The sequence below is a fragment of the Sinocyclocheilus rhinocerous genome, unplaced genomic scaffold (genome assembly GCF_001515625.1).
Source record: "Sinocyclocheilus rhinocerous isolate Xijiao unplaced genomic scaffold, SAMN03320098_v1.1 scaffold2403, whole genome shotgun sequence".
Lineage (NCBI taxonomy): Eukaryota > Metazoa > Chordata > Actinopteri > Cypriniformes > Cyprinidae > Sinocyclocheilus > Sinocyclocheilus rhinocerous.
In genome coordinates, this window is record NW_015650720.1 from 19287 (window position 1) to 44922 (window position 25636).

General features: G+C 41.3%; 1 protein-coding gene and 1 long non-coding RNA gene across 2 annotated transcripts in view; one reads left to right on the forward strand and one right to left on the reverse strand.

Annotated features, from left to right (window-relative positions):
* Positions 1-21434, forward strand: part of LOC107712537 (rab3 GTPase-activating protein catalytic subunit-like) — a 32607-nt gene extending 11173 nt beyond the window's left edge. The window contains exons 10-19 of the mRNA XM_016517844.1: positions 8239-8320; positions 9266-9334; positions 11215-11288; positions 11366-11458; positions 12464-12633; positions 13992-14063; positions 14150-14322; positions 16032-16086; positions 17265-17561; positions 21091-21434. Of these exons, the coding sequence (XP_016373330.1) occupies positions 8239-8320; positions 9266-9334; positions 11215-11288; positions 11366-11458; positions 12464-12633; positions 13992-14063; positions 14150-14322; positions 16032-16086; positions 17265-17561; positions 21091-21297 (1292 nt within the window). The 3' untranslated portion in view covers positions 21298-21434. The remainder of the gene's footprint in view (positions 1-8238; positions 8321-9265; positions 9335-11214; positions 11289-11365; positions 11459-12463; positions 12634-13991; positions 14064-14149; positions 14323-16031; positions 16087-17264; positions 17562-21090) is intronic.
* A 2717-nt stretch (positions 21435-24151) lies between these two features.
* Positions 24152-25294, reverse strand: LOC107712536 (uncharacterized). The gene is made up of 3 exons (XR_001636801.1): positions 25143-25294; positions 24771-24891; positions 24152-24290 (listed from the first exon to the last, which is right to left on the reverse strand). It is a non-coding gene; the product is annotated as an uncharacterized LOC107712536 (long non-coding RNA).
* Between the last annotated feature and the right edge of the window lie 342 nt (positions 25295-25636).

The window sequence follows — 25636 nt, forward strand, 5'->3', positions numbered from 1 at the left end:
ATCTGTAAACTGTTGTCTGTTTTAGGGTTTGCTGGTGTGTTTCAGGATCTTCCTCAGTCTGCAGCTATAAAAGGAAAATATAATATACTTATGTAAAGCAATGGGCTGAGTCTGACCAAATGCAACATTAGATCATTGACACCAGCTAAAATATAACTTTTCAGTAAATAACAAACCTCAGCTTTTATAATAAATTTAGATAAGATTACATATATTAAGTGTATATCAAATAGATGAAACTGTAGTATTAAAAACACTTTACAATAAGATTTTATTTGTTAGATAACATGACCTAACAATAAACAATAGTTATATGGCAATTATTCTTCTTAGGGTTAATTTCAAAGTTCAATCTGTTAAAATTATTTAATGCACAATGAACAAACATGAATGATCAAGTGTTTGTATTAAATAACATTCACAAACATTAATGAATGTTTTAAAAATATATTGTTCACTCACTGTAAGATGTTACTAGATCTAACTCACGTTAGAAAACATTAAGTCATTGTACAGTAAAGTCTATACAGGAGATACAATTTGACTGTACTTTTATTTAATCCAAACTGTGTTCATATTTAATTTTAAAGGGCTTTTAAAACCTGCTAGAGATATTCAGCCAAGAATTACAACTAACTAACTAACTAAAAAAAAAAAAAAAAAAAACACTTTTTCTGACGGACTGATATGACATAAACACTGTTAACCATACATTTGTACATTCTCTAACACGCATATTTTGGTTACACCGTTCATTTAAAAGCCTCTGGTGTGTAAAAATAGTAAATACCATTATGTCCTCCTGTTTTTTACAGTAATAAAAGTTATAAGAGCATTAAATGTTAACAAAGAAATCATTTTGAACAAAATGAACAAAATTCATTCTAATGCTCATTATATTAGCTTTAGCCGCGCTTATGCTAACGATTAACTATGTATACGCTAACGGCGATGTTTATTTCAATTCGAAATTCAAATTAAAATATGGAATAATATTCATAACAGAAGCTCTAAATATTAAAAATGTAATTGAAACTTACCTGCTTGAACTTGATCGGGGTGTTTTGTTAGTTTGATGCGTTTCCTCCTCTTGAGGTCGCCACTGCTTTTAAGAAGAGGTTGCCAGGTTTTCACAACAAAACCCGCCCAATCGCGTTTCGAGGGGGTCCCCCGTTAAAAATCCCGTTCCGAGGATAAAATACGCATGTTTTGGCGGGGTTCCCCTGGTAAAATTCGCATTCCAGGGGCTAAATATCACGTTAATGGGGTCGTTTTTCAACCCGCGGCAACAGTGTTAAAGCAGCCCAATTTCGCGGGAAAACCGCGGACTTGGCAACACTGGAAGAGGATAGCTTTCGGATAGCGCATCAAGAACCGGGTTGACCGGGTACTCGGTACCATCGGTACTTAAAAAAACCTGGTACCGTAACGTTTTCATTTTTTTAGTACCAACTTGGTACCGAAATACCGGGTCTTTTGACAACACTAGGTGGAAGAATACGTTTTTTATGAAAACATTAATAAACGCCCCTTAGCTGTTATAAATTCACTGTAAACCACGGCTTCTTGGGGCTTATTGCTTTAATTTATACTAGAAAACAAGACAAAAATACTAAGTAAGAAAATAATTTTTTTGCAGTGCAGCCTGTTAAAAACTAAGCCCAGAACTGATTCCAGAGAGAATGGCAATGCATTCGGAGCTCTCCGAATCGATAGTTATGTTTGTGTGGATCAGTGACGGTTCTCTGTGTGTGTCTCAGCTGCAGCAGCCGATCATCACGCAGGGCGCAGCCGTCACGAAGATCACGTTCGGCGCTCATCAGTGCCCCCCGGTGTCCAGCAGCGGCGAGGCGTCCGTCAAGCTCCAGCCGGAGTCCAGCTCCAGCGTGACGGCGCCAGAGAAGACCTCCGACATCCTGAAGATCTCCATGATGGAGGCGGAGATCGAGCCCATGGTGGTGGACTCCTCCAGCGACTGCGGCCCGCTGACCAAACCACCGAGCGCCTCGCCGCTCATCAGCAGCTCCAAACAGACGCTCGGCCGCGTCAAGAGCAAAGACCTGGACATCATACAGGTGCTCCTCTCACGCTTCTCCTCTGTGCGCTGCAAGACATTATCCTCTTACTCAGTATTTCTGTCTTGTGTTCTAGTATAAATATCTAATCATTCTTGAATCAAGATGCATTAACATTTTGCTTGTTTTAAACAAAATGTTGATATTTTTTACAGAAAACAAGACATAATATCTTAAGTAATTTTACTTGTCAAGTAAATGCATCTTGATTCAATAATTTTTTTATAATTATACTAGAAAACAAGACAAAAATGCTTAGTAAGAAAATAATTTTTTGCAGTGCAGTATTTTTGTTTTCTTTCTAATCTAAACATCCTTAAATCAAGATACATTTACTGCAAAGTGAACATAAGAAGTCTTGTTTTCTGAGAAACTATGCAATGAAAACGTACTCGGTTACTAACGTAACCTCAGTTCCCTGAGATACGGGAACGAGTACTGCGTCTGCTAAGACGCTATGAGGAAAAACTCCTTTTTCTCAGATGACTGAAAACTTTTTCAATAACGCAGTGTAACTGCACGGCCGTTGGTTCGTGGAACGCTATGGGGAACCAGTACAATCCCGCCGTGCTATGCTAGAGGAACGACTCATGCTTGAACTTGCCTTAAGCACCACAAGGGTAATTAATTAAGTAATTAGCAGGGAAGAGAGTGGAGTGGAGGGCACTTTAGGTATGTAACCGTGCCTTGGCTTCAGGGCGACCTTAGAGTCATTGGGCCCGAACTCAAGGCAGGTGGGGCTCACAGAGAGCGCCTGCAGATCACCCATATGCTTTACTGATGCTAACGCCAGTAGCAGAGCAGTTTTTAGCATCAGGGAACGAAGGTCAATGGGTTGTTGCGGCTCAAAGGGAGGGCTCTTTAGAGCCCTCAGCACTGTGGACAGATCCCATGTAGGGACTGTGATAGGGCGAGGCGGATTAAGCCTCCTAGACCCCTTCAAAAAGCAAACAACCAAATTGTTCCTACCCACCGATTGGCCAGCTATAGGAGCGTGATAGGCTGCTATGGCTGCTACATAGACCTTGAGCGTGGAAGGGGAACGGCCCTTGTCCAACAGCTCTTGCAGGAAGGACAATATCAGAGATATATCGCAGGAAGCTGGGTCTTCGCAGCGGGTCGTGCACCAGGCGCAGAAGACCGACCACTTAAAAGTGTAGTGGCATCTCCTAGATGGAGCTCTAGCTTGAGAGATTGTATTTAGTACGCTCTCGGGGAGGTTCGCAGGCTCCCATCGAGAGGCCAAAGGTGCAGAGCCCACAGCTCGGGCTGGGGGTGCCATATCATTCTGTTCACCTGAGAGAGGAGGTCCCGCCTCAGGGGAATGGGCCATGGAGCTGCTACCAGCAGCTGGGACAGCTCTGCGAACCTATAATGGTTCCTCCAAAACGGGGCTACCTGTGGGATCAGGGCGATCAGGGGAAAAGCATAAAGAAGGAGGTTGGGCCAGTTGTGGGCCAACGCGTCCGTGTCCTTCAAGAAATAAGTTGGCCAATGAGAGTTGTCTTTTGAGGCGAAGAGGTCGACCTCTTCCTCGCCAAAGATCTCCCAGATTTTCTGAACCGTTTGCAGGTGGAGCATCCACTCGTCTGAGGGGAAATTGCTCCGAGATAGCATATCTGCTCCTAGGTTCAACTTGCCCGGCACATGTGCCGCTCTCAGTGAATGCAAGTTGATCTGAGCCCATTCCAAGAGGCGCTCTACTAGAATAAAGAGGTGCTTCGAGGAGAGTCCTCCCTGGCGATTTATGTATGACACTACCGTCATGCTGTCCGATCTGACCAGGACGTGGTGTCCCCTCAGGTCTGGCAGGAAAGTGCAAAGGCCCAAACATACTGCCAGCATTTCCAGGCAGTTGATTTGCAGCCGACTTTGCTCTTTCGACCAGTGGCCGAAAGCCGGTTTGCCATCGCACAGCGCTCCTCAACCTAAGTTGGAAGCGTCTGTCGAGACCACCTTCCTTCTGCAGACCATTCCCAGGGGCACGCCCCGTTCCATCCACTGAGAGTCTTTCTAAGGGGCCAGAGCTACCACACAGGCCTGGTCTACCTTGTCACGAAGGCGTCCGAGACGCCAGGCGTGGGGCGGAACTAGTGGTTTCAGCCAGTACTGAAGGGGCCGCATACGAAGCAGGCCCAGCTGTAGCACCGGAGATGCAGAGGCCATGAGACCCAACGTCTTGAGGGAGCGAGAGGCTCCTAATTTGAAGGAGGCCGCAAGCTGCTGTATAGCCAGTGCACGTTCTGGCGTGACTGTCGCCCTCATTTGGGCCGAGTCAAAAACTGCTCCTAGGAACGGTATCCATTGGTTGGGAGACAGAGTGCTCTTGGCAAAATTGATCCTGAGCCCCAGGCATTGTAAGTGGCTGAGGAGAAAGGATCTGTGAAGGACCGTGTATTGATATGCCACTCCTTCGAAGGCAAATCTCAAGAATCGTCTGTGATGGGGGGCTATCTGGATGTGAAAATACGCGTCTTCCAGATCCAGGGAGAAGAACCAGTCCCCTGGCACACTTGCGAGAGGATCTGCTTCAAAGTAGTCATCCTGAACGGCCGTTTCATAAGGGCGCGGTTCAGATATCTCAGATCAAGGATGGGCCGGAGGCTGCCATCCTTCTTGGGGACGAGGAAGTAACGGCTGTAAAAGCCTGACTCGCTCTGAGCTGGGGGAACCATTTCTACGGCTCCTTTCGCCAGTAAATTGATCACTTCGGAACGCAGGACGTGTATATCCTTGCTCTGAACCACACCGCGGAACCGCAGGGGTCTTCGAGCTAACTGAAGTGTATAACCTCGTTTTATTATCCCCAAAACCCAGTCTGACACTCCAGTCGGCCCGTGTGGCAAGGGGTTGGATAAGATCGGGTGGTGGGCTGCCTTGTGGGGACCAGACACTCGTGATAAGTGGAAGAGGAAATTTGCTCTCTTTTTGAAAATGTTTGTTTTATTTTTCCCACTATAATAGCAGCTGGTTGTGTGGGCGCTTTTTGAACGGGCCCTGTGTACACAAGGGAGTTGACTACAAACACACTGCCGTTGGCATCCGGAACTGATCGGGGTGCTTGGAGGCACAACAGAGGCTGCTTGGGGGGTTGTCCAGCTGCAGCGAGACTTGGCCCCCTCCTCTTCCTGTCCCGCAGATCAGGAGAACGCCTGAGGCACCGGGTCCAGCGCTAACTTGGGCCGGGGTTCCTGACGCTTAGGAAACGGATAGCGCCTAGCAGAGCGGGAGCGCTGACGAGGCTCAGGTTTGGGAGCTGTCTGGGCAGCTGGAGGCGCAGGTTTCGCGGGCTGCTGAGTCGGCGCTGACTTGGGGGCAACTAGGAGCAGCCGTAGAGCTGGAGCGCTTCGGATGGAAGTGTCGCATGGCCTGGGATGACTTCTGTGCATCAGTGAAGCGCTCAGCGAATCCCTCAACCGCGGGTCCGAAGAGGCTAGTGGGGGAGACCGGGGAGTCCAGGAAGGGGGACCATGTCCGCTTCCTTGATCTCCGTCAGCATCAGCCACAGGTGGAATTCTAACACCACCAGGCTGGCCATCGACCTGCCTTTCGCCTGGGCCGTGGTTTTGGTGGCGCGTAAAGCCAGGTCGGTCGCGCTGCGCAGCTCTTTAAAAGCTGCGAGGTCCGGGCCGGACTCATCCATGCTCTGGAGGAGTTTGGCCTGATAGACCTGTAAGACCACCATAAAGTGAAGCGCCGAGGCCGCCTGTCCAGCAGATGAATAGGAGGGCGACCTTTGCCTTCCAGCCGATAGCCGTGGGCGGACAGAGATGCGCGGCCACAGACTCGTCCAGGGAAGGCATCTTGTCATACCCCTTCTCTTTGGTGCCGTCGACTGTCGTGAGGGCGGAGGAAGAGGAGGCACGCAGGTGGGCCGAATAGGGGGCGCGCCACGATCTGGTGAGTTTGTCATGAACTTCCGGGAAGAACGGTGACGCTCGTTGACAAGGGGCCTGATGGCGCCCCAGCAAGAACCACTCATCCAGCCGGCTGCGAGTGGGCTCTTCTGGAGGAGAGCCTTTGACAGGACACGGAATAGTTCGGCGTCCATGCCCGGCTTGGGATCGCTGGGCTCCACAGACGGCGGGGTCGTTGGTCGAGCCCAACAGCTCCTCCATTGTCTGAAGCCAACAACGACATGCTGTCGTCCAGCGCGTCAAACTCACTCCCACCCAACGAGACCAGGTCGCTCGCAGCCGCAGAGTGACGCTGGTCTGGCTGGGAGAAGAGGATGGGGGAAGAGGATGGGGGAAGCCTCTCTATGAGGAGAGACCGCTGTTTTTTCCTCGCAGGTTCCTTTCTGAAAGAAAGCTAACCGCAAGCGCAGAGAGGAGAGACTCATATCCTCACAATGAGGACATTCCGTCTCTTTGAGTGCATCCTCCGCGTGGGATATCCCCAAGCATAAGATGCACTCGTCGTGACTATCAGCGGTGTGCAGGGGAGCCCTGCACGAGCGACAGAGACGGCGCGCCATTTGCAACAACGCCGCTAAATTTGCTCTTTTAAAAGCTCTTTTAGTAATTCGCCGGATGGCGGCAGGGGATCCAGAAGACCAGCACTGCTGGGGGTGCTGAAGGCGGCAGAGAGGGGTCTTGATCCGCTGCGAGGCGTTTCCACGGCGAAGCTTCAAGTCTCGTAGTATCAGCGAAGATCGTCGTCGTCGCTGAAGGAGAAGAAATCTGAGGATCCTATGGCGATATGCCCGCTTATATAGCCAGATAGCCCCGCCTGCTCTGGTGGGCTTCGTCACCATAGCCATTGGTTCATTTTTAATTCACTTCACGAACCAACGGCCGTGCAGTTACACTGCGTTATTGAAAAAGGCTTCAGTCATCGGAGAAAAAGGAGTTTTTCCCCATAGCGTCTTAGCAGACGCAGTACGAGTGAAATATTGATAGGGAACTTGTTTTCCTTTTGAATGAAGTTGATTTTGGCTGATATTTGTTTCTATTTTAATCACAAACTCACTTGATTTTGATCAATTTCTCATAAAACAAGATGCCTTATCTGTCATTTTGTTTAAATGTGTCTTAATTTAAGAATCTTGAGTTGTTTGTGCTGGAGAATGAGAAAAATACAGAGGAAAAACAGCACTTTTTGCAGGGACAGTAAAATATCTCCATATTCTAGTAAATGGGGAGCAGAGCTATGCAAACCTTAAGGTTTTTTTTTTTTTTTTTTTGGTAAAATTAATTAAAAAGATCTTTTGGAAGTTGTATTTTTTAAAATGTTTCTAACTCATTGTGTTCTCCTTAGACATTTAAGACACTCAGACTTAGACATTAGAGATCATGAATGTATTGTGTTCCCTTCAGTTTATTTTCTTTGGCTGGTCTTAAAAAGTTCTCAAAGTCTTAGCCTGCAGAAACCCTGTCTGTGGTCCGAACGAATGATATATGACCCTGCAGCACAAAAGCAGTGTTAAGTCGCTGGGGTATATTTGTAGCAATAGCCAACAATACATTGTATGGGTCAGAATTATACATTTTTCTTTTATGCCAAAAATCATTAGAATATTAAGTAAAGATCATGTTCCATGAAGATATTTTGTACATTTCCTACCGTAAATATATCAAAACTTAATTTTTGATTAGTAATATGCATTGCTAAGAACTTCATTTGGACAACTTTAAAGATGATTTTCTCAATATTTAGATTTTTTTGCACCCTCAGATTCCAGATTTTCAAATAGTTGTATCTCAGCCAAATATTGTCCTATCCTAACAAACCATACATCAATGGAAAGCTTATTTATTCAGCTTTCAATTTAAAAAAATTGGCCCTTATGACTGGTTTTGTGCTCCAGGGTCACACATCTGTTTCTGCGTCACTGTGACGGCTGTTTCTCTTTCTGTCCTGCCGTTCATCGCATTATTACTGTGGTTCTGTGGTGATCTGGCCTGTTTCCCGGCGAGTGTGCAAGTTGTATTTGATACACTAGCGAATCTTTCTCTGTTTCCATGGATCCGTGTGTGCGGATCAGAACATCTCTGTCAATATCTCGCTCCTCAGCGCATTCGCGGCTCTGAGTGTTTACCTCTGTATTAAGAAGCTGTTGACACAGGCAGATCATAATATTCCACGTATATCCTGAGTTGATTAACTTCTATATGACTTTGATCACGAGTTAATATCACAGGAAGGCTGTGTGTGGTTTCAGACTTCGATGCGCTCCTCGCTGGAGAGGTGGGCGGCGTGGAGTTCGGAAAACTTCCCTTCGGAGCGTGTGAAGATCCCATCAGGTGAAGGTCACGCCGGCAATTAATCCTCAGAAATCACATTTACCTGAAATAAAATAAACTTTAACTCCATCTACTAAAATAACTCAAATAAAAATGTATAAAAACTGTATTGACAAAAAATGCACAACGAAATTAATAAACTTTAATCAAAAATAAAGTGAAACAAAATTTAAAAATAAAATCTATTTCAGAATATTAATAAAAACTATAATAGGATCTTGATGATGCTAAAATAAGACCGCTTCACACTTTAAAGGGACAGTTCACCCAAAAATTTCAAATGCTGGAAACCAAACAGTATATATATATAAAGTCTTAAAAGTTAGTCAACTAATTTTTTCCTTCAAGACTAGTCATAAATTTGTCAATTTAGTTCCATAAAAAGGTATATTGGTCTAATTTGAATCTGGAAAGTAGGACTGGTTACCACTTGGTCTTAAAGGGGTCATAGGATGCCCATTTTCCACAAGTTGATATGATTCTTTAGGGTCTTAATGAAAAGTCTGTAACATAGTTTGGTTAAAATTTCTCAATGGTAGTGTAAAAAACACCTTTTTTACCCTGTCAAAAACAGCTCTTTTCAGATCAAGCCGTTTTTGTAGCATTTTCCTTTAAATGTTAATGAGCTCTGCTGACCCCGCCCCTCTCTTCCTGAGCTGCTCTCAGAGAGACTGTTAACTTTAGCTGCATTCATCGTGAAACTTGCTAATTAGCACATTATGGCGATTTGCAAAGATTCATTACAAAACATACTCACTTCTTCTGTAGATGAGGCTGGATCATGAATGATTCGCGCGAACATATAGTGGCTATGTTTATGAGTGATTAAAGAGACTCATTCAGCTCAGATGTTATAAACCGAAACATACATGAATAATCTTCTCAAATCTTCATTTCTTGCAGACTGGTTAATAATGTGAATATTATCTCTCTCCGCTCTTTCAGCGAACTTCATCTGGCAACCACCTGGCCGAACCTGACGGAGGGAATCGTGGTGGATAACGATGTTTATTCGTAAGTGTTCCTTCAGAAGCTCACAGAACACACACACACACACTCGCTTTTGTGAAAGAGACATTTTGTGCTCCTCGGATGATGAAAATAGAACGGCGCTCTAATGGCTTTTTTATAGGACTGAGTAATTCATGAATATGCATGAAGCACGAGATGCATGTTTCGTCAGCTCCTGAGGAACCTGTCACCCTTCATGATTCTTCACAGCTCCGGAGAGGAGGCATTATTTTACGCCTTTTAGTGTAGTGCTGCTGGCGAGCCGTAGCGTCACATTAACGCTCGCTGCTGTTTTCTGGCGTGTGAGCTTGTGCTGATCGTCAGCTCTCACTTCTGAAGGAGAGCGACAGCTTTCTGAAGCAGATGAACAGAAGTGTTCTCGAGCAGACAGCGGACGGCTCTCACTCACACTCTTCATTTAGCTTTTGCTCACACGATAAAAAAAAAAAAAACACTTAAAGCCTTTATATTTATTGCGTTATAATCATATGAGTGCATTACCCTAGTAAAAAAGTAAAACTAAGTATATTTCAAACCTATTAACATATTTAGTGACATATCAGTTAAAGTGCATTAAGCACAAAATTAGTTGTTCTGATTTAGCAGACTTGAAGTATACCAGTTTAGTACACTAAAAGTACAATTGCAGGGTATTTTTATTAAGCACATAAATATGAAAATGTATTTGTGATATACTTAGCATAAAATAAATGTATTTCAAATGCATTTTAGTATATTTATTTTTCACTAGGGTACTTATGCTTTGTAAAGAACATTATGATGCATTGCATGATCTCATGAATAATTGTAACTACAGTACAATATATTATAATACTTATCTGTTCATTGTTACGCCTTTAGAAAGACACGATAAACAAACCTTCAAATATTACAAAGCATTTTAACTTTGGTTACACCCTAGTGAAAAATAAATATACTAAAATGTATTTGAAATACATTTATTTCATGCTAAGTATACTACAAATACATTTACATATTTATGTGCTTAATAAAATGTCCTGCAATTGTAGTTTTAGTGTACTAAACTGGTATACTTCAAGTCTGCTAAATCAGAACCAACTAATTTTGTGCTTAATGCACTTTAATTGTGCACAAGTCCAACTAAAGATATACTGAAGTATATTTAATTGTGCTAAAGTGAAACTATTGCAAGTACACTTTAGGTGCACTAAGACCGATATTATTCAAAGATCATACAATCCTCATCAATAGTGACATTAAAACACATTTTAGGCTTATTAATAAGAAACGTGCATTGTGCACAAGTAGGACTCAAAATACAGTTTAATTAAAATCTGTAAGTCTCGAGTGATATGTCAGTGAATATGTTAATAGATTTGAACTACACTTAGTATGAAATAAATGTATTTTAAATATATTACTTTTTTACTAGGGCAATCATTTATGAAACAATGCAGTGCATTACTGCGTACATTATTATGCCTCTATGATGCATTACACATAAAGGGTTTGAGTGAGTTTTACCATGATTTTTGTCTTGTTTTCCGTTACAGATAGCAAAATGACTTTTGAGCAAAAAGGTCTTGTTTTTTTGCTAAACTGATCCAAATGAAGTGAGTCAGAATCAGAAAAACTTGATTCAAAGCGATTCTTTTTAAAGCCTCGTTGGCAGATATTACTAACTCGCTGCATTTGGATGCATTTAAAACGAGAAAACAAGACTTGATATCTGAAGTCTTCTCCAGTAAATGCATCTTGATTTAAGGATGTCTAGATATTTTTACTGGAAAACAAGACAGACATACTGAGGAAGAACAGCAGGTTTTGCGGTGTTTATGACAGACAGACAGGTTTAACGCTGGAGATGTTAGTTTGACTCCAGCTCTGCGTCTGTTTTTCAGAGATCTGGATCCTCTTCAGGCTCCTCACTGGTCCGTTCGAGTGCGGAAAGCAGACAATCCGCAGTGCTTGCTGGGTAAGAGGAGACGCTGACACAGACACAGCACATGCGCACTGAGAGCTGCATGAGTGTGATGATGTCTCGCTCCTCAGGTGAGTTCCTCACGGAGTTCTTCAAGCTCTGCTGCCGCACGGAGACCAGCGAGGAGATTCTGGGGAGGAACGCAGTCGAGGACGAAGGGAAAGGTCTGGTTTTAGACATCAATTAACCACAGATATCTAAAATGAACTGGACTAGAATCAAACTTCAAGCACGCTCTGAATCAAGTCACGTTTCTTTCTATAGCACTCTGTGTAGCACAGATTGCTTCAAAGCAGCTTCATAGTGATAAACAGGAACTTAAAAGTGTTAATGTTGCAAAATGTATCAATTTTAACAACTTTTAACAACAGAAGATTCAGATCGATTCAGTTCAATGTTGATTCAGTTCAATAACGGTGTCGTCCTTCAGGATCCGATCTTTCCATTCATATCTGTCATTTATTCCTCCTGAAATAATAATCAGAGTTGATATGAACACAGAGTGATTCTGAGGAGCACGAACACCAGACGTCAGATCTGAACACATTGATTGCTGAAGCTTTTATCACTCGGTATTATCACGAAATTGAAACAGTTACAAAAAGTGTTGTAATAATGTAACGGGTTTCAAAAGAGTTTTCTTTTTTAACAAAAAGAGCTGAAAATACAGTAATAAATACAAATAAAGTGAACAAATGTTTCAAGCCGATTAAAGTGCAAAATAATTATTATTTAGCCTTAGTTAACGCATTAACACTAATGAGCAATATTTGTTACAGAAGTTATTTTTTTGTTAATGTTCATGTTTAGCTCAGGTGCATTAAATAATACAGTTAAAACTTTTGATTTTAATAACGTGTTATTAAATGTTGAAATTAACAACGATTAATAAAGGCTTAGAAGATATTTTTGTAAAATGCATTCAAGTGCCCACTATAACAATATCATGCATGCTCATTATTGTGATATATCGTATTACTGAACACCGTCTAATTGTGTGCATTCTTTGATTCACTGATCTGAAAAATGACTTGATTTTCTTCTTACAGCTGAAATGATATTTGACGGACTCTGCATCACTGATTCTGTTATGTTCCTGTGTATCTGCGTGAAGCTGCTCTGAATCGGTCTGTACCGTATAAAGCTGATGTTTGGTGTGGTTTCTGTAGAGAACAGTGACATCAGTCAAGCGCTGTCCAAGCTGACGGAGCCCGCAGCCGTCCCCATACACAAGCTGTCTGTCTCCAGCATGATGCACAGCGCGAGGAAACGCATCCGGAGAAACAGACGCGCCGAGGAGTCGCCGCTACACAACCACGTGCTCAACTCCATCCTGCTGGTGAGAGCATGCTGGGGATTTACACAGGCCTCACTGTGAGGATGATGATGATGAAGGGCCATGCATCAGAGCAGACTAGTGTTGAGAGTAACACCTTATCAAGTAATATGTGATTACATTTGTGACCCTGGACCACAAAACCAGTCATAAGGGTCAATTTTTCGAAATTGAGATGTATACATCATCTGAAAGCTGAATAAATCAGCTTTCCATTGATGTATGGTTTGTTAGGATAGGACAATATTTGGCTGAGTTACAACTATTTGAAAATCTGGAATCTGAGGGTGCAAAAAAATCTAAATATTGAGAAAATCATCTTTAAAGTTGTTCAAATGAAGTTCTTAGCAATGCATATTACTAATCAAAAATTAAGTTTTGATATATTTACGGTAGGACATTTACAAAATATCTTCATGGAACATGATCTTTACTTAATATCCTAATGATTTTTGGCATAAAAGAAAAATGGATAATTTTGATGCATACAATGTATTGTTGGCTAGTGCTACAAATATACTTGTGCTACTTAAGACTGCTTTTGTGCTGCAGGGTCACTTATTTCAAGTAAATAGTAAAGTAACACATTATTTTTAAATGTACAAGAAGATATCCGAATTATTTTTTGTAATATATAACGCAAGTTACTTTGTTTTTCCGTGTATTGACTGATAAATCAGGAGTGAGTGCAGAGACCGACGTTTCCTTCATTTCACTGTTGATCTGAAAGGGCCTTTACAGTTTACAAAAATATAACTTGGGTTTTTTGTAATTAAAAATAAATAAGCGAGCCCAGCTCAGGTGACGAAAAGTAACACAAAAGTAACGTAATGCATTACTTTACATAAAGAGTAACTAAGTAATGCAGTTAGTACTGTTTTTATGGAGTAACACAATATTGCAATGCATTACTTTTCAAAGTAGCTTTCTCCCATACTGGTAATAATACAGTAAAACAGTGTATCTTGTGTTGTGTGTTTTACTGTGGGCTCGTGTAGGTGAATACGTATATATACTTATACTGTATATATATATATATATGCTTTACTGCATCCAGTTTAGACATATCACAGTCAAAGTCACCTTTATTTCTATAGCACTTTATACAGTTGAGATTGTTACAAAGCAGCTTCACTGTATTAAACAGGAAAATAACAGAATCCATGATGCAGATTTCTGGTTTGGGAGATGTATGTGCATAAGAGAGATATGGACAGAAATATGAGGTTTGTGTAAACAAACATCTCTGTTTTTAAAGCGCAGGTCATGTAAAATCATCAGGTTTGGAGGGTTGGATGTTTCTGCCCTTTTCCATCAGCATCATAAACCTCTGTTCTGCCGTGTTTGTGTTTGTCCATCAGTATCTGTTCCCGGACGCAGCTCTGGATAAAGCAGACTGGAGCGAGGTCAGATCCACGCAGGAACCGGATCACGTGAGTCTCCGTCAGTCACTGGATCAGATGCAGAGGATTGAACACGTCTCTGTGCTGCTGATGTGACGGTGTTCTCCTGTCAGCAGCACCTTTGTAATCAGCTGAAGTCGGCTCCGAGCGACAGTCTGACGTACCGTCTGGCTCTGTGTGTCTGTATGGTGAACTTCCATCACGGAGGAGTGCGCGCCGTGGCTCACCTGTGGCAGGAGTTTGTGCTGGAGATGCGCTACCGCTGGGAGAACAACTGCCTGATCTACGGGTGAGAGACGCGTTCACAGCAGACCAGAACCTTCTGTTATTACACACACACTTCAGCTTCTGCTGCTTTGCATGCTGGAGGTCGCTGGATTCTGATTGGCTGTCAGTGCTTTATTAAGGCTGGGACTGAGACGAACTTCACGATTCGATTCACGTTTGATCTTGATTCATTTTGATTCGATATCGATTCATTTGGATCTATAGGCAATCAGGTACAAAAATCTAACTAATAAAACAATAAACTGGTACATTACTATAAAAAAGTGATTTGTAAGGCAGTAAGGCAAAACATTATTATATAATAAAAATTTTGTTAAATAATTTAATGTCAGATTAATTCGAGCGTACATAAAATATTGAAGAACAGGTTCAGTATAAATATAATGAATATGTAATATATAGTGCATATGAAGAGTTTATTTGCAAAAACAGATAACTCAGTTTTTTTACATTTTCAAAAATCATGTTTTTATTGTGTTAGTTAGCTGTATTTTTAAGTTATTTTTTAACCTAATCAAAATAACCCGACTGCAGTTTGATTGAGATTAATTATAATGCACAATGAAAAAACATGATTTTTGAAAACTGTTAAAAACGGAGATATCTGTTTTTGCAAATGAACTCTTCATATATTGATCAAAATGCTCCTCTCTAGAGTTATTTTTTAGCTGACTATATCGAGTTTATAGTCATTAAATGCCTTTCCTAAGGTAGATGTGACGTTATTGGTGCATTTGAATCACTGATTGATCTGTTAGATGAATCATGATCATCTCCGTTCTGATGTTCGTTCATGTTTATTTGCTGCTATAACTAGTAGTAAAGCGAAAGAGCCGATCGCTTCCCTACAGCATCTGTCAGCACACAATAAAGAGCCACAAAACCACATTTAGTGATCAAACTGATGGAATTTCAAGGCTGAGACTGTGTTTCATATCAAAAGTAACAAAACACAATGATTATTGCAATTTATTTGATGGCAGAAGCTACAAATTATGTTTGATACATTTTTGAACTGAACTGAAAACAGCATAGATTCTTGGGATTTAAGAATAGATATCGGTTCATCAACCAAATTTATATTTTCAACCCAGCCCTAGTTTTTATCATTCATCATCTGGAAAAACGGTTTTGAAAAAGATTCCAGCGATATCATTTGTCTGTGTGGTTATTGTTATAGTCGCGCTGTGGACTTCTTTTAGAGTTAGAGTGATTATTATATTATTGTAATCGTCTGAGTGATGTGTATTTGTCCTGGATCTCCTCTGATTCACAGAAATGAATCAGACTGGCCTAATCTGTTGCAGTTTTAAAGAAGTTTAAATGAGAAACACTGTTAGTATTTCTGTGTGTGAACGCTCTCAGACTCACGATTCCTGTCTGATGTCTGTAGGACAATTAATGGCCAAATAACAGGCACGTAAAAATATGTATTTTCCAGTGTTTGTAATATATGTATTATCTCCTTCTGCAGTTCAGAGGCGTGGCGCAGGGGTCTGTGCTCGCGCTCGGGGTTCGAGTCTGTACTCCTGCCGCTGTGCTGTGAATGAATGACGCTGGTGTAGTGTTGTTGTACCAGAGTCTGTAGGGAGCGAGCTGCAGGCATTGATAACGATAACCCCGCGCTCTGCGGCTGCTGGCGTCTTTGTGTGCTAACGAGCGAAGCGTCTGCCTGATTGTGTAATGAACGCCTCTGTGTTGCTCTCTCAGGCTGGCCAGCGGAGCTCCGGATCTCAGGTGTTGTCTTCTTCATCAGAAACTGCAGGTGAAGCTCCACCGCCGGGATCCTCGCTGTATACCATCACGTCTGGGGAAAACTGCACTTCCATGATGTACTATTTTCACACACTAATTTTGTACTCAATATACTAAAAGATATTCTTTAGTACTTGAGTGCATCGTTACCACTTGTAGTACACTTGAACCCACTAGGGTATGAAAGATGGGTTCAAGTGTACTACAAGTGGTATCTAAATACGTTTTATAAATACAGAGATGCTATTTTAAAAGCACATTTTAGTTCATATTCACGGTGTCTCAAAATAGCACATTTTAGTACGCTTAGATGTTCTTAAGATTATCTAAAGAAGTACTAAAGAATAATTTTTAGTATATTAAGTACAAAATTAGTGCATGACAATAGTACATCATGGAAGTGCACTTGGGTGAGCATCCTCAAACACACGTGATGGACGTGTAAAATCAGACAGTCTTTGTCAGATTGAAATTAATAGCTGAACTCAACCTGTTTGTGAAAATATCATCATTTTAACTTCAGTTCCAGCGTTATGCACGGTATGAACTAAAGTTGGCTGTAAATTGAAAACAAATGTGTTTTAAGCAGTTAGATTTCTTGGATGAAAAATATTAATCTCTTCTACTTTTTTATCTGACTATACTGTAAATTTGTCCATTGGTTGTATTTCATTTTTCCACAGACATTATTTTGATTATTCTTACAAATGATTGAAAGCAGGCACATTATATCTAGTTAAAGTCGACATTAAATCAAAATGTACTTTATTAATAATGGGATTCAGTGTTGGAAGAAAGAAAGTCACACAGGAGAACGACATGAGAGCAAGTAAATGATTGTTTATAATATATTACTGTTCAAAAGTCTGGGGTCAGTACAAATTAACACTTTTATTCATCAAGGACGCATTAAATTGATCAAAAGTGACAGCAAAGACATTTATAATGTTACAAAATGTTTCTATTTCAAATACATTCTGTTCTTTTGAACTTTCTATTCTGTGAATCCTGAAAAATAAAATGTATCACAGTTTCCACAAAAATATTGTGCAACACTGGATATTTTAAATCATAATAATATTTCGCAATTTTTACTGTATTTTTGATCAAATAAATGCAGCCTTGGTGAGCAGACGAGACTTCTTGAGAAATGTTTCTGTGTGTTTAATGTGGCTGTGCACCCATCAGATGCTGAACTGCTGCATCGAGCGCAAGCGAGCGAGGGATGATGGGAGGAAGAGCGGCGCGTCAGACGCAGCCAGGAGCCTCCCGGGGCCCGCCGAGGTTTCTCCGGGGAAGTCCTGGGACTCGTGGAGCGACAGCGAGGAGGAGTTCTTCGAGTGTCTGAGCGACACGGAGGAGATGAAGGAGACTGAGAGCGAGAAAAAGACGGCCAGTAAGAGCAAAGCTGAAGGTCGCCTGCAGCCGCATGGCAAGCGGACTCTTCTGAACTCAGCGGAGCCGCTCTTCATCCCCGTCACACAGGTCAGGGCTGCTTAGAGAATGCTTGTGCTGAACCCGTCTGTTTACATTACTACAACTTATCTTTAGAATCATCGTTTAACAGCTGAATTTGAGCTGAAAAACTACATTTCCCATGATGCTACAGAAAATTCCACCAATCAGAGAATAGCAGCAAGCGTATTGCATTTGCTTCTTGGTTTGCTGCAAGAAACCATTGTGTGTATATATACAGTATATATATTAGGACTGTCAGTCGATTAAAAATTTTAATCTAATTAATTACATGATGTTTCTATTAATTAATCTAATTGATCACAAAATAAATTTGACAGTAAAAATACCCACAATAGATTATTTAAAGCTATTTTTGTGTTAAATGAGAAAGTATCAAGTAGACACAAGGGCTGGGCGATATGACGGTATTATCGTATATCGACGATGTCTCGTAAGTATCGCGATGTCGATGTCAACAGTCAGGTAACAGACGATTATCGACATTATCGGAAAAAAATGACAAATTATAAACCTAGTAAGTTGCAAAAAATATTTTACATAGCCCCATAGTCACCATACAGGCCTTTTTGCATGCAAGAATGAAACAATTTATTAGAAGGGTTGGGAATCTAAAAGCTATTCCAATTTCGGAAATCAGATCAGATGCGTAAGGTCAGGAATCGAATTACTTCTTATAAAATTAAATTTCGATTCTGCTTCTCGATTTCTGTATGCGCATTTATTGTGATTTGTGATTCTCCTTATAGCTGGTTGGTTTGGTTCATGTGTTATATAACTCTTAAATAAGGGTTTCCTTATGGGGAAATTAATGTAAATAATACTTGCAGAACAGCAGCCTCAAACACACGTCGCTTCACAGCGCTCTTCTGGTGCTCCTCATACTGGAGTGTGTTTCTGGCCTCTGCGGTCCTCTCTGGAGTCAGTCACATGATGAATAATTAATTCATCTGTCACAGATCGCTGATGGACAACCAGTGTTTCTCTGCAGCTGCACTTCTCAGTCTGTCTCTGTGTTCTCACATTTGACCTGCGTCTTCATCTTCATCATCTTGTCACTTGACGTCTAATGAGTCTCAGCTCATCGTTCAGTGCCTTTAATTGTTGTGCTGTTTAAGTGTTGTCTCTCTTAGTGATGCACCGAAATATCAGTAACTGAACATTGATTTTTGAGGGAAAACATTGACTGTGTTAGCATCTATATCGTGCTCACGACGTGGATAAACTGCAACAGGTGAACATGTGTGATGCCAGTGCTGGATTAACAATTTCCATTTCTCATTTTTTTAAGTGATCTTCATTTTGATGAACTGATATTTATTTATTTGAACCCAATATCAATCTTTTAGTCTGTTTAGTTTTCAGTTGATGCATGAACAAAACTTCACTAAACATCATTTGTAACTTCTGCCATCCAATAATCGCAGTAAGTTTTGTGCTTTGTTACTTTTGATATGAAACAAAGTCTCAGAATTGAAATTATGTCCATTTTATCACTAAATGCAATCAATATGCTGGTTTGTGGCTGACAGATGCTGTAGTGAAGCGATCATCTCTTCCGCTTTACTACTAGTTACAGCAGCAAATAAACATGAATGAACAGCAGAAGAAACATAACAACTCACTGAAATTAAACATGAATCATGTTTCAACTGCGGAAAGACGTCAATAAAACAAATTGTGAACAATATGTCAGGAAAGACGTTCAGTGTCCATAAACTAGATAGCATTGTGTGTGATTGAATAAGCCTGTGATGAGAGCAGTTGTTTACGACAGGCGCGTGTGAGAGCAGATGAGTGGAGAAACTCTCACAGGGGTTTGCTGTGGTGGAGCACAACGAGATGGTGTTAAGATTGCTCTGGAAAACAGGAGAGAGGCTTGTTTGAGTGCAGGAAGATAAAACATGCTGTTTGAAACCAGCGTTCGTAACATCAGTGCTGTTATACGAGACGTGACAACAACATACGTCTCAAACTCTTCCACAGTCTTTATTGGATTAAAGCAGACAAATTCATTCCCTGTTCTTTACGCTGGGTTGTGATTTCCTCCGGGTGAGTGTTTGTGTGTGTTTATAAAACAGATAGTTCCGGGCCTTGATTCTGATTGGCTGAGCCACGTTCGAAGCTGTTGTAAATGACTCTACAAAGTAACATACACCTTTGTTTACGTTTGTCTGTTGCTCGGCAACCACTTTGTTGCAACCACAACTGTTTCTGAGGAGCTACATTGTTTGTGTGTTTTCATCTGTATGGCTGAACAGACTCTTTAAATCATGAAGGTCATGGAGCTGCACCATATTTAGTATAATCATCACTTCCGGCCTTCTTGGTTGTAGATGATGTCAGCACGATCCATAATAGTTTGTGACATCAGATTACTTCTTTGTTTAGTTTAATGTTTTCATAGGAGAAATGAAGCTGTTGAACAGGGCAAGCGGCACCTTGTTGTTCCTTCACAACGAGGCACAAAGGTGTTTTCCAGAACCTTCACCTAGGGCTGCTCGATTAGGACAAAAATCATAATCACGATTATTTTGGTCAATATTGTAATCACGATTATTTAACATGATTATGAGTGGGCCATATGACCAAAACTTTATATGAATGATTTATTTAAAGATAGCGATATATATCAAATATGTATTTTCTGTAAATAAGGTTGCTATGACATCTACACTTTAGATACCAGCGAAATGCCACAATTCTCAACACCCTGGAGCACAAAACCAGTCATAAGGGTCAATTTTATGAAACTGAGATGTATACATCATCTGAAAGCTGAATAAATAATCTTTCCATTGATTTATGGTTTGTTAGGATGGAACAATATAGTAAAAAAAAAAAAAAAACAAAGTACTCAAAATTATTGAAAATAATTAAACTGTCAGTAATAAAAAGCAAAGGACAAATACAATAGAATAAAAGATACAAATGAAACAAACTGTGCTTTTAGTCTAAAGTATTCAGTTATCAGCCTACTACAGAAATTGAGTAATCTAATGTAAAATAAACAGCATAGTCTTCACTGTAAGAATGAAACTTTCTTTGTTTCTTATTAAAGCTACAAAAGTTCTTCAGTCAAGAGCAGTGAGTGATTTTCTTTGTCTTGTTTGATTAATATTAAGCACACAGGCGGCAGCAGGAATATAGCTGCTGTCACTTTAAGAGCCACACGGATCCAATTCACTGTTACACACGTGTTTTCATTCTCAACTCTTTATGTTCATTTATTACATAACCTTCACCCTCTCTGCTCCTGCAAACCTCCATCAGGACTGACGAAACCATCACAGCTTTTCCACCCCGCAACCCTAAACCAATGCACTGGCAAAACAACAGTAAACAAAAACAGCACTTCTCTTCTGCTCGGTTTTTTCTCATCTCTAAACGTGGCACTAAATGCTGTGAATCCTGTGTGGCTCTTATGCTCCTCTATTGTAAATCACCTTGGATAAAAGAATCTGCTAAATTGCAAATGTTAATTTTTCATCAGTGAGATCGAGTGGATCGTGTCATAACTGTTATTATTGTGCCGCAGGAGCCTGCGCCCATGACTGAAGACCTGCTGGAGGAGCAGTCGGAGGTTCTGGCCAAACTGGGCACGTCGGCTGAAGGAGCGCACCTCCGCGCCCGCATGCAGAGCGCCTGCCTGCTCTCAGACATGGAGTCCTTCAAGGTGAGCTGTGTGCTCGTCAGTGAGAGGCCTGAAGGTTATGGTAGCACTGCATGCTGGGGTCAGACATGAGCATCTCCACATGCACAGCAGACCATCAGCGTCTCCTTTGATTTGTGTCCTTCCTGGCAGCAGATCATTAGGTCTTGTCACCCGTAATTCACTGTCAGTCCAGCAACAGAGGAACATCACCTCCAGCGCCATCCAGCCTAATGTTCACCTGAAGGGCCTGAAATCACTGCTGTGGGTAAACAGTGAATTACTAGTAAAGACCAGACTGCTGGATGTTCTTCACTGCTGTTGATAATGCAGATGTTATTGCGTTATGTTTCTGCTTTGGACAGATGATTTGGCTTTATTAAAGCCTGAAAGATTGTTCAGTTCTGCTGTACTTATATGAAGAATGTGATTAGAGGAAGTCAGTGTTTTTCTCTGTATCGGATTAAAGCAGCAGCAGCTTTCTATGGAAGCCCGTTTCCACCACTGAATGAAAATTACAAAGGCAACTGCGACTTTTTATCTCACAGGTTTTACACTTTTCTCAGAGTTGCGTGATATAAACTGTAATTATATAAATTGTAATAAAAAAGAAAATATGTCTTCTTTTTTCCTCAGAATTGGACTTTATAACTTGCAATTGCTAGTTTATATCTCACAATTATGATAAAAAGTAGTCAGAAATGCAAGATATAAGACTTTATATTTCTTTACATCTCGAGTTTATATCTCACAATTCTGAAAAAAGTCCAAATGTGAGAAAAAAGTCAGAAATGGGATATATAAACTTGCAATTGCAAAAAAATATGTCGTCTTTTTTCCTCAGAATTGGACTTTATAACTCGCAATCGCTAGTTTGTATCTCACAATTATGAGAAAAGAAGTCAGAATTGCGAGATTTAAACTCGCAATTGCAAGAAAATATAAGCCTTTTTCCCTCAAAATTGGACTTTATATCTTTTTACATCTCGAGTTTGTTTCTCACAATTCTGAAAAAAGTCAGAGTAAACTCGCAATTGCAAGAAAAAAGAATTGCATGAAAAAGTCAGACTTGAGAGATGAAAGGTAGCTTTTTTGGACAGTTTTTATTCCGTGGTGGGAACAGGCGTCCATAGATTGCTCATGCCAGTGCAGAAACTGGCTCCGCATCCACACGACAACAGCGAGCAGATTATATAACGCATCCTCCTCTGCCTCCTGCTCCTGTCTTCCATTCACTCAATCTTTTATAGCTTTCACCTTTTAAAAACGCCGCTTGGCAGAAGCCAAAGGGAGAAGCATCATTCATTTTCATAAGCACCTTATTTTCCATCCCTCTCTGTCGGATAACGGCGAATTATCCCGCAGCGTTATGCCGTGGACAAGCCCCAGAGATTAAGGAGCGAGCACAGCCTCATTTCACACTCCTCCTTGCGTGCTATGAAGCCAGAATGCTCGTTTTTGAGCACCGGGGGGCGAGACCGATGTGGAAAGGTGACATTTTGTGTCTATTTTGCCTCGCTATAGTCTGTTCAACTGTCCTACAAAACGCTCTAATTCCCTGAGCCGACACACCAGCTCGTCTTATTGCAGCGGAGGACCGCTGTGAGCGCAGCAGTCGCAGTAAATGGCCCCTTTAGCTGAAGATGGGCTCTAAATTTAGCAGCAGTGCTGTCTGTAATTGTGCTTAGCCAAGCATCATTTGGCATTTTGGCTTTAATTACCATCTCCCTCCGGGTGGAGAGCAGAGAGAGCCCAATATGATGAATGGGGCGTCTTATTGTTGACATATTTCTGTGTGCGACGGTGCGGAAGGCTGACGTGAAACTGAGGAGTTTATCGCTCCTTCTACAGTCTAGAACTGGTTTGCTCAGGACTGTACAGTGCAGCAAAACAAAATCGGTCTGTGCAATGAATAAATGTACTACAGAAGCACGTGTGTGATAAAGCTTTGCATGTGTATGAGCCCGTTTACAAACCTGTTGTCCAACAAAGAGATTTATTGTCATACTTTTACTCCAGATTCACTTCATATCATCAGTCGATTGTTTGAAATAACTTCTTTTTGTGACCAGACGTGGTTTCAAATCACAGAATGAGGCAGAAATCATCGAGGGCACAGATAAACCATATATTGTCAAAATCATGTGTTTGTCTACATGTTTGATCAGTTCTATTACTTCTGTGATGCATATGTGGAGTTTATGCTCGAGGGCGCCCTCTGGAGTCCAGTATGAATGAAACATTACATTACGTGTGTGCTCACAGCACCCTATTTTTGGTAAACATAGGAAAGACAATACTTCTCTCTAAAGAAACAGGAGGGTTTTTTTGTTTCTCAGTGGATGCATATGAACTATCGTCATTGATATCGTTATCACTATAAATACCAGAAAATATAGTGAAATCTTTTTAAGTCCAAGTCGCCCATCCCTAGATGTTGCTGAGATGTTGTGGTTGCTGTGATATTTCTTTATGAACGATCTGTCTGAAGTATCAGCACAGGCTGATGTGAGGAGTCGTGGTTTATGCTGCTTGCAGTGTTGTTGTGGATTGGCTGGTTTTTGGAAGCAGCACACAGTCGAGATCTGACATGAAATGTGTTTCTGTGTGTAAGTCTGTAAGTGCTCTGGACTTCAGCGACTGATGGAAAGGTCATCCTGGGGAAGTCGGAGTCTGTTGCTCATTTACAAAAGAAGTGTGTGATGAATCGCTGCCGTCGCATCTCACTGATGCTGCAGTCACACACCAATAAATACACAACCAAATCAATAAATAATCAATCACACCAATAAATACACAGTCACACCAGTGATACACTTTATACACAGCATTCCTGCTCACCTGGAGACCATTAAATATGAGTGTGTGTGTGTGTGTGTGTGTGTATGTGAGTGAGTGTGAGTGTGAGTGTGAGTGTGTGTGTGTGTGTGTGTGTGTGTGTGAGGAACACGCTGGCGTTGTGGATTCCCAGTCTGTTGGTGGCGACACACGTGTAGTTTCCATAATCGTTCTCTGTGACGTTAGCGACCACCAGCAGCGTGCGAGAGCCGCTGATCTGAATACTGATGCTCTGAGAGCTGGACAGTCTGATAAACACACACACAACACTGACAACACATTCAAATGTGTCTGTGTAAAAAAATTAAGTTACTGGATTTTTCTTTAAATGTGAAATGTGAATGTATTTTCTTGGACTAAAATATATGGAGGGCAAAATATATTTTTAAATGCTTCAAAACTATATTTATATATTTAAAATATATTTTTTAAAATATAAAAAATGGCCAAATATTTTGAGATATATATATATATATTGAAATATATTTAAAAAAACATTAGAAAATATATATTTTTTGCTGTATGGGCTGCATGATTACTGACGTACCGCAGAGGAAATGATATTGAGAACAGAGGTTAGAGAAATGTTAGCAGAATGTTAGCTAAAAGTTAAGGGAATGATCTGCAAACTAAAAAGAACATTCTATTTGTATTACATTCTATTTGCATTCTATCGTGCATGTTTTGGGAACGTTCTGGGAATAATCTGTGTTCTTTGGGTGACTGACCTGCGCTCGTCTCTGTACCACTCAAACTCAGGCTGAGGAACCGCAGACGCCTCGCAGTGCAGGACTCCAGTCTGTCCCACCGGCGTCTCGGAGCTCCGCACCTCCTTAATGTACGGCGGGGCTGTGGAGACACACACAGTCTGACCTCACACACAGTCTGATCTCACACACACAGTCTGATCTCACACACGTCAGTCTGATCTCACACACAGTCTGATCTCACACACAGTCTGATCTCACACACAGTCGGATCACACACACAGTCTGATCTCACACACAGTCTGGGACCTGGCGGGCACCTCAGCCTGTTGGGCCTTCGGTGATCTCACACACAGGATGAGAAACTCGGTCTGATCTCAAACATCTACTCACAGTTAACCACTACGCTGACATATTTGACATCAGGAGCGGAGACGTCATTGCTCGCTTTACACTCGTAACGTCCGGCCTGAGATCGAATGATCCCAGAGATCTCCAGATACTCGCCCACGTCCAGAGCCTCGGCTGAGAAACACACACACAAACACACACACATCATCATCATCATCATCGTCCAGCAGAGGGCGCATGTAATGCTGTTCAGACACATGCATCACATCAGTAACCTCAACACTAACATCATATATAATAAAATATCATAATATTCCAGCAACATCAACAAACCAGATCTGATCAAACAGAATCACACTAATAAAACATAACAGCTGCTGAGATTGAGCTGATGATACAGAACATGAGCAACAGATTCAGTGCTTCTGTGATCTGATCATGTTCACCATTAATTAAATCAATATCTCACACACACACACACACTGATCTGGTCAGCTTTTCATCAGTTGAAAAGCGTTTCAGAACACAAGTGAGTG